Here is a 9,536-nt window from a genome sequence, read left to right as displayed (position 1 = left end):
GCTGGGCAACACGGACTTTCAACTCCCTCCAAAGATTTTCTATGGGGTTGAGATCTGGAGACTGGCTAGGCCACTCCAGGACCTTGAAATGCTTCTTATGAAGCCACTCCTTCGTTGCCCGGGAGGTGTGTTTGGGATCATTGTCATGCTAAAAGACCCAGCCACGTTTCATCTTCAATGCCCTTGCTGATGGAAGGAGGTTTTCACTCAAAATCTCCACGATACATGGCCCCATTCATTCTTTCCTTTACACGGATCAGTCGTCCTGGTCCCTTTGCAGAAAAACAGCCCCAAAGCATGAAGTTTCCACCCCCATGCTTCACAGTAGGTATGGTGTTCTTTGGATGCAACTCAGCATTCTTTGTCCTCCAAACACGATGAGTTGAGTTTTTACCAAAAAGTTATATTTTGGTTTCATCTGACCATATGACATTCTCCCAAACTTCAGACGGGCCTGGACATGTACTGGCTTAAGCAGGGGGACACGTCTGGCAATGCAGGATTTGAGTCCCTGGCGGAGTAGTGTGTTACTGATGGTAGGCTTTGTTACTTTGGTCCCAGCTCTCTGGAGGTCATTCACTAGGTCCCCCCGTGTGGTTCTGGGATTTTTGCTCACCGTTCTTGTGATCATTTTGACCCCACGGGGTGAGATCTTGCGTGGAGCCCCAGATCGAGGGAGATTATCAGTGGTCTTGTATGTCTTCCATTTCCTAATAATTGCTCCCACAGTTGATTTCTTCAAACCAAGCTGCTTACCTATTGCAGATTCAGTCTTCCCAGCCTGGTGCAGGTCTACAATTTTGTTTCTGGTGTCCTTTGACAGCTCTTTGGTCTTGACCATTGTGGAGTTTGGAGTGTGACTGTTTGAGGTTGTGGACAGGTGTCTTTTATACTGATAACAAGTTCAAACAGGTGCCATTAATACAGGTAACGAGTGGAGGACAGAGGAGCCTCTTAAAGAAGAAGTTACAGGTCTGTGAGAGCCAGAAATCTTGCTTGTTTGTAGGTGACCAAATACTTATTTTCCACCATAATTTTCAAATAAATTCATTAAAAATCCTACAATGTGATTTTCTGGATTTTTTTTTCTCAATTTGTCTGTCATAGTTGACGTGTACCTATGATGAAAATTACAGGCCTCTCTCATCTTTTTAAGTGGGAGAACTTGCACAATTGGTGGCTGACTAAATACTTTTTTTCCCCACTGTAAGTATTCAGACCCTTTACTCAGTATTTTGTTTAAGCACCTTTGGCAGCAATTACAGCCTTGAGTCTTCTTGGGTATGACACTACAAGCTTGGCACACCTGTATTTGCGGAGTTTCTCCCTTTCTTCTTTGCAGATCCTCTCAATCTCTGTCAGGTTGGATGAGGAGCGTTGCTGCACAGCTATTTTCAGGTCTCTCCAGAGATGTTTGATCGGGTTCAAGTCCAGGCTCTGGCTGGGCCACTCAAGGACATTCAAAGCCACTCATGCATTGTCTTGGCTGTGTGCTTAGAGTCGTTGTCCTGTTGGAAGGTGAACCTTTGCCCCAGTCTGAGGTCTTGAGCGCTCTGGAGCAGGTTTTCATCAAGGATCTCTCTGTACTTTGTTCCGTTCATCTTTGCCTCGATCCTGACTAGTCTCCCAGTCCCTGCCGCTGAAAAACATCCCACAGCATGATGCTTCCACCACTGTGCTTCACCGTAGGGATGGTGCCAGTTTTCCTCTAGATGTGACGCTTGGCATTCAGGCCAAAGAGTTCAATCTTGGTTTCATCAGACCAGAGAATCTTGTTTCTCATGGTCTGAGAGTCTTTAGGTGCCTTTTGGTAAACTCTAAGTGGGCTGTCATGTGCCTTTTACTAAGGAGTGGCTTCTGTCTGGCCACTCTACCATTAAGGCCTGATTGGTGGAGTGTTGCAGAGATGATTGTCCTTCTGGAAGGTTCTCCCATCTCCACAGAGGAACTCTAGAGCTCTGTCAGTGTCACACCCTGGCTATGGGACTCTAGTTGTTGAGCCAGGGTGTGTTTGTTCTATGTGGTGTGTTTCTATGTTGGGGGTTCTAGTTCGTCTATTTCTATGTTTTGCCTGAGTGACTCCCAATCAGAGGCAACGAGTGTCAGCTGTTGGCTGGTTGTCTCTGATTGGGAGCCATATTTATACTGTATGTTTTCCCTTTGTGTTTGTGGGTTTTTGTTCCGTGTCGGTATTTGTTACCGTTGGACGTTACGAGTCGTTTATTGTTTTGTTCGTGCTTTATTAAATAAAGTCTAAACATGTTCCTTCAACACGCTGCGCATTGGTCTACTTCTCTCCCTGATGATCGTGACAGAAAAACCCACCAAGACTGGACCAAGCAGCGTGTCCAGGAGCCATCGCCAGGGGAATCGCTTGCAGATCTCCGTGGCAACCTCGACTGGGTCCAGCCTTGTAAAGAGCAGAGTGGATGGACTTGGGAACAGTGGAGGAGGAGTCTCGACTGGGTCAAGCCTAATGAAGAGCAGAATGGCTGGAATTGGGGGCAGAAGAGCGAGAGTTGGGCGAGAACGATAGAGGCCTGGCCCACGGGGAGGAGAGACCCCCAGAACATTTTTAGGGGGGGGCTCACGACGTCGGGGCAGCAGGAGGCCGCGATAGAGCGGTCCAGCGGGTTGGCAGAGGAGGCCGCCAGGTTACGGGGGCCACTGGTCGAAGAGGGGATGGAAGGTGGAGAGGCACGGCGAGAGGTACTGGGGTGTGTTACCAGTCCGGTCCGGCCTCTTCCAGATCCCGGTGTAGGGCCAGTGGTGTGTGTCCCCAGTACGGTCCGGTCTGTTCCTGCTCCCCGCACCAAGTCAGTGGTGCGCTTCGTCAGCCCGGCTCGGCCCGTTCCTGCTCCCCGCACCAAGTCAGTGGTGCGCCCGTCAGCCCGGCTCGGCCCGTTCCTGCTCCCCGCACCAAGTCAGTGGTGCGCTTCGTCAGCCCGGCTCGGCCCGTTCCTGCTCCCCGCACCAAGTCAGTGGTGTAGCCGTCAGCCCAGTCCGGCCTGTCCCTGCTCCACGCACCAAGCCTACGGTGTGCGTCGTCAGCCTGGTAAGGCCCGTTCCTCCTCCACGCACCAAGCCAGGGGTGAGCGTCGTCAGCCTGGTAAGGCCCGTTCCTCCTCCACGCACCAAGCCAGGGGTGCGCGTCGTCAGTCCAGCACAACCCGTGCCTGGGTCACCGGTGCCTGGTTAGGTCCCGGTCAACTGCTCCACTACGGAGCTGAAGCTATCCGCTCCACCAGTGTGCAGTCCAGCTCCGGTCAGCAGGGCCAGACCGGACCAGGGGTACTTTGGGGGTGTAGAGAAGGAGTGGGGGTCAAGCCCGGAGCCAGAACCGCCGCCGAGGAGGTATGCCCACCCAGCCCTCCCCTGTTTTGCTCTTTTTGAGGCGCGGTCGCAGTCCGCGCCTTTAGGGGGGGGGTACTGTCACACCCTGGCTATGGGACTCTAGTTGTTGAGCCAGGGTGTGTTTGTTCTATGTGGTGTGTTTCTATGTTGGGGGTTCTAGTTCGTCTATTTCTATGTTTTGCCTGAGTGACTCCCAATCAGAGGCAACGAGTGTCAGCTGTTGGCTGGTTGTCTCTGATTGGGAGCCATATTTATACTGTATGTTTTCCCTTTGTGTTTGTGGGTTTTTGTTCCGTGTCGGTATTTGTTACCGTTGGACGTTACGAGTCGTTTATTGTTTTGTTCGTGCTTTATTAAATAAAGTCTAAACATGTTCCTTCAACACGCTGCGCATTGGTCTACTTCTCTCCCTGACGATCGTGACAGTCAGAGTGACCATCGGGTTCTTGGTCACCTCCATGACCAAGGCCCTTCTCCCCCAATTGCTCAGTTTGGCAGGGCGGCCAGCTCTAGGAAGAGTCTTGGTGGTTCCAAACTTCTTCCATTTAAGAATGATGGAGGCCACTGTGTTCTTGGGGACCTTCAATGCTGCAGAACGTTTTTAGTACCATTCCCAAGATCTGTGCCTTGACACAATCCTGTCTCGGAGGTCTACGGACAATTCTTTCGTCCTCATAGCTTGGTTTTTGCTCTGACATGCACTGTCAACTGTGGGACCTTATATAGACAGGTGTGTGCCTTTCCAAATCATGTCCAATCAATTGAATTTACCACAGGTGGACTCCAATCAAGTTGTAGAAACATCTCAAGGATGATCAATGGAAACAGGATGCACCTGAACTCAATTTCGAGTCTCATTGCAAATGGGCTGAATACTTATGTAAATAAGGTATTTCTGTTTTTTATTTGTAATACAATTTTTTTGCTTTATCATTATGGGGTATTATGTGTAGATTGCTGAGGATTTTTATTTATTTAATCAATATCAGAAGAAGGCTGTAACGTAACAAAATGTGGAAAAAGTCAAGGGGTCTGAATACCACCGAAGGCAATGTACTTTACACAAGGAGCTAAAATTAGCATGTGTCTGTGTGGGGTGGGTGTCTTTACGTGTGTGTCTGTGTGTGGCATCACTTCTGACCCCACATCTCCACGCATGTATGTGTGTTTCCTTGTGTTTCCCCAGGTGTTGCGGACCTGATCGGCTCTGACTCCCTGTGTGTTTCCTAAGTATCCCCAGGTCATGGGGACCTGATCGGCTCTGACTCCCTGTGTGTTTCCTATGTGTCCCCAGGTCGTGGGGACCTGATCGGCTCTGACTCCCTGTGTGTTTCCTATGTGTCCCCAGGTCATGGGGACCTGATTGGCTCTGACTCCCTGTGTGTTTCCTATGTGTCCCCAGGTCGTGGGGACCTGATTGGCTCTGACTCCCTGTGTGTTTCCTATGTGTCCCCAAGTCGTGGGGACCTGATCGGCTCTGACTCCCTGTGTGTTTCCTATGTGTCCCCAGGTCGTGGGGACCTGATCGGCTCTGACTCCCTGACCAAGGAGCAGGTGATAAAGACCAATGCCAACGTGAAGGCCCTGACCTACTGTGACCTGCAGTACATCAGTCTGAAGGGGCTCAGAGAGGTGCTCTGGCTCTACCCAGAGTACGCCCAGAAGTTCATCACTGAGATACAACATGATCTGACTTACAATCTGAGAGAGGGGCATACGGCTGAGGTGAGCAGTGGACACAGAACAGAACACATTCACTGGGACATACTGGCACTGTGGTGTGTTCTCTCTCTCTCTCTCTCTCTCTCTCTCTCTCTCTCTCTCTCTCTCTCTCTCTCTCTTCTCTAACTGTGGATTCGAAATAGCAAGGTTCACGCTGACTGTGGATTCGAAATAGCAAGGTTCACGCTGACTGTGGATTCGAAATAGCAAGGTTCATGCTGACTGTGGATTAGAAATAGTAGGGTTCACGCTGACTGTGGATTAGAAATAGCAGCAGTTTCTCAGAGCGTGCCGTGGCAGCTAAAAATAGTGAGCGGGGGAGGAGGTGGTTGTCTCTGCTTGCCTGTGTCCCCCTCTGCCTACAGCCCAAAGCTGCCTGATTAATATAGATCCACAACAAACAGATAGGTAGATATAGACGTGTAGAAGTGTGTAGAGGGGAGATCTCCTGATGACTTCAGGGCTTCAGTAGATCAGTAGAGGAGGGTGTAGAGGAGAGATCTCCTGATGACTTCAGGACTGCAGGAGATCAGTAGAGGAGGGTGTAGAGGAGAGATCTCCTGATGACTTCAGGACTGCAGGAGATCAGTAGAGGAGGGTGTAGAGGGGAGATCTCCTGATGACTTCAGGGCTGCAGCACAGCTGGAATTCTCTGGATCTGTATGGATCTCACACACACACAGGCAGGCACGGGCGTGCACGCACACACACACACACACACACATGCAAACACACACTTGCAAACACACACACACAACCATTGGTGTGCACACACATGCATGTGCATAACTGCATGCAGTACACACACACACACACACACACACTGTGCTCTTTTTTATGTTGCAGTCTGAGAATGCGCTTGCCCTTTCTGTGGCATGCTGCACATTAACGGTGGCACATGCATACACCAACACACACACACACAGACAGACACATAAGCACACACACACTCTGAGTCAGAGAACACTCTAAGTCAGAACAGAACATCCCCTCCTCAGTGCTGTTCTCCCCAGGCATCCCACTGCTACATTTATACCCTCTGATCTAAATATAGGCCTCTGCTATGGGCACGTCGGGCTGGGTATAGAGGGAAGAGGAGGAGGGGGTGAACAGGGGGACGAGAGAGAGGATTACTTTTTTAGTAAAGCTAGGGAGAGGGGGGGAACAGAGTAAATAAGGATATGAAATAGAGAGAGCAGAACAGTTTGAGTCCATTTGCGACGCTATTATGAATGTAGTATTATTGTGAATAGCATTTGTCTTCACATGTCAGTATTGTGAATGGTACATTTGTTTTATATAAAGTGTGCGTTATCCTCATGTAAATATGTTGGACCGCAGAAATATAATGCTGCAATATCATACAGCCTCAGTAATGTAGCAGTGTTGTGTCTTCATGTTGTGAATGGTACTGTGTTTATCTTGATATCGTAGTATTGTGAATGATATCTGGAACGCAGCAGTGTTGTCAATGGTAGTCCTAATTTCTGTATCAATGAGGAGTCCGCCCCCACTTAAATGTCAACACTCAATCGTTCCACCTTTCTCTCTCTATTCCATCCCCCTCCCCCATCTCTCTCTCTCTCTCTCTCTCTCTCTCTCTCTCTTTCTCGCTCTCTCTCTCTCTCTCTCTCTCTCTGTTACACAAACATACACACCCAACCACAGATGGACTGGGTGAGTAACGGTGGTATCGTGAAGAAGCTTTCTTCCATCAAAGAGGACGAGGAGGGGTCTGAGGAGGATCAACACTTGCCCCTCCCCAAAATGCCCCGTTCCCCTCTGGGTCTGGGATGGGGGCTGAGCTCGCCCCTGCGCTCCCCACTGCGCTCGCCCCTGCTGCCCCCGCGTCGCCCCTCCCGCGCCCCCACCGACCACTGCAGACACCGTCCCATCACCCTCCAGATCCCTGTGGTGAGCTTCAGTTGCGTCCCTCCGGACCTCAGTCCCAGGTAGGAACCCTCCGTGGCAGGGGTGCATGCGCTGGGGGGAGCGCTTTAACGGACGGACTGCAAGGGGTGTTTATCAGTCAATCTGGGATGTTTTCGATGACATCAGCATCCAGTGCAACTTTTATTATGACTATTGAAATTGACTACGGTTCTAGTACCATAAGACATACTATAGAGTCAAAGAAAAGAAATATGGGACTTTTGTATGACATTATCTAACAAGGATACCCAGGCGATTATTCCACAACCTTATTACATTTTACATTTTAGTCATTGCTCTGTAGCTCAATTGGTAGAGCATGGCGCTTGTAACGCCAGGGTAGTGGGTTCGATCCCCAGGACCACCCATACGTAAAAATGTATGCGCACATGACTGTAAGTCGCTTTGGATATAAGCGTCTGCTAAATGGCATTTTATTTATTATTTAGCAGACGCTCATCTTCTAGAATATTCCGGATGGCCTCTACCAGTCAGCATATGGGAGTGTTTCAGAATGATGCCAAGTCACAGAGGCCACTTTGTATACTACCTCATCACCTTGCTGACAGTGCTAAGACACCTAAGCGCAGCACACATTGTGCAGATCCATTCATTGATGTTGTGTTCAGTTCACTGTTTATATCAGGATCAACATTTCATTGGTGTTCTTCCGCCATCTGGTGGCCACAATATAAACTGATATAAATGTCTGTTTCTCTTTCTCTCTCTCTCTCTCTCTCTCTCTCTCTCTCTCTCTCTCTCTCTCTCTCTCTCTCTCTCTCTCTCTCTCTCTCTCTCTCTCTCTCTCTCTCTCTCTCTCTCTCTCTCTCTCTCTCTCTCTCTCTCTCTCTCTCTCTCTCTCTCTCTCTCTCTCTCTCTCTCTCTCTCTCTCTCTCTGTATTTCTAGGTTTGTGGATGGCATTGAAACAGACAGTGGTAGTAGTTTGGGCCAGAAGTTTGACTTCAGCCCCTGTGTGACCCAGAGCATCCCATCCAGCTCTAGTCCAGGTAGACCACATTCAAAACCTCCTAAAAACAAGACTGTATACTGTTCTGGGATATTTTAATGTGCTGCTTAGAGTGTTTAATAACTCTTTACAAGTTACTTGCTCTCTTTCCTGCATGCTCTCTCTCTCTCTCTCTCTCTCTCTCTCTCTCTCTCTCTCTCTCTCTCTCTCTCTCTCTCTCTCTCTCTCTCTCTCTCTCTCTCTCCTCTCTCTCTCTCTCTCTCTCTCTCTCTCCCACCGCCGATGACGTGGATGTCGATTAAGGCAGCCCTCTGCACCTCTCTGATTCAGAGGGGTTGGGTTAAATGCGGAAACACATTTCGGTTGAATGCATTCAGTTGTGCAACTGACCAGGTATCCCCCTTTCCCGTTTTCTCTCTCTCTCTCTCTCTCTCTCTCTCTCTCTCTCTCTCTCTCGCTCTCTCTGTCTCTCTGTCTCTCTGTCTCTCTGTCTCTCTGTCTCTCTGTCTCTTTCTCTGTGTCTGTCTATAGGAATCCAGGAGGATGCAGAGACCGTGCAGACTGTTACTAAACTGAAAGAAGAGGTGAGTGACACCCGGCAGCACCAATGAGGAATAACTGCCATTCCTAGACTGGATTTGAATGGCTATTCTTAACTTTGCCCTATTCGTCCCCCCCCACCCCTTCTCCCTGCTCTATGCCTTACTCTCTCCTGCCCATGTCCCGCCCCCCTCCCAGATGACTAGCCTATCCCTGCAGGTGTCACAGGTCAGCCAGGACCTCCAAGAATTGACACGGCTGCTCAAGCCCCTCCTCCAGCCCGTCCTCCTCCAGGGCTCCTCCCAGTCCGTCCTCTCATCCCTGATGGCCGCCCTGACTCCACCTACCAGTGTGACTCTCAGTAGCGCCGCCCCTCCAACTCCCACACCCCCCTCCAACACCACCTTACTGCTGTTGGAAGATACAGAGATAGGGGGACAGAGGAGACACCCAGACCGCCGCTTTCAGACACCTTCCAGGGGTCTGACAACCATCCCTCTGCCCCATCCTCACTCGGCTTCCATAGGGGCAGAGTTGACCTCGACTAGCCCTGTTCAGCTCAGCTTCATTGACGAGGACAGGCCCACTGTCTGAGAGAGAGGATTCACCAACACAGGACTGGCATGAATGAGACTGGCATCATGGCATGGCTGGCATGACACCCCTCATATCACTGCATGAGACACATGCCCATGGCTACCCTGAGTTACTGTTTATTTAATACTAAGATAACATTAAGTAAATTATTATTACCAAATGTATTTATTCCTAATATGAAATGTTATGAACTGAGAAGTTATTGTTATACCATATCTATCACTGGCTATGATCAAATGAAATACATAAAAAATATAAAAGTCTTGTTTTACAGTTTAGGCTCTAGATTTGGTTTGACGCAGAGTGACTGCAGACAGGATCTTGTATATTGGTTGTCGGCTGTGGATGTATTAGATATTGTTAGACTTATACCACACACAATAAAGACGCAACTCGTCAGCTGCTGGCCAGTCAGGGTTTTAT

General features: G+C 49.4%; 1 protein-coding gene across 1 annotated transcript in view; it reads left to right on the top strand.

The window, feature by feature from the left end:
- The window catches only part of LOC121582932 (potassium voltage-gated channel subfamily H member 8), a gene marked incomplete at its 5' end in the record, with an annotated part of 21,825 nt that extends 12,310 nt beyond the window's left edge, over positions 1-9,515 (top strand). Inside the window, 5 exons of the mRNA XM_045206401.1 lie at positions 4,865-5,079; positions 6,745-7,028; positions 7,916-8,016; positions 8,508-8,560; positions 8,715-9,515. Of these exons, the coding sequence (XP_045062336.1) occupies positions 4,865-5,079; positions 6,745-7,028; positions 7,916-8,016; positions 8,508-8,560; positions 8,715-9,110 (1,049 nt within the window). The remainder of the gene's footprint in view (positions 1-4,864; positions 5,080-6,744; positions 7,029-7,915; positions 8,017-8,507; positions 8,561-8,714) is intronic.
- Positions 9,516-9,536: the final 21 nt, after the last annotated feature.

The sequence above is a fragment of the Coregonus clupeaformis genome, chromosome 23, assembly GCF_020615455.1.
Source record: "Coregonus clupeaformis isolate EN_2021a chromosome 23, ASM2061545v1, whole genome shotgun sequence".
NCBI lineage: Eukaryota > Metazoa > Chordata > Actinopteri > Salmoniformes > Salmonidae > Coregonus > Coregonus clupeaformis.
This window is presented reverse-complemented; position numbering and strand designations above follow the sequence as displayed.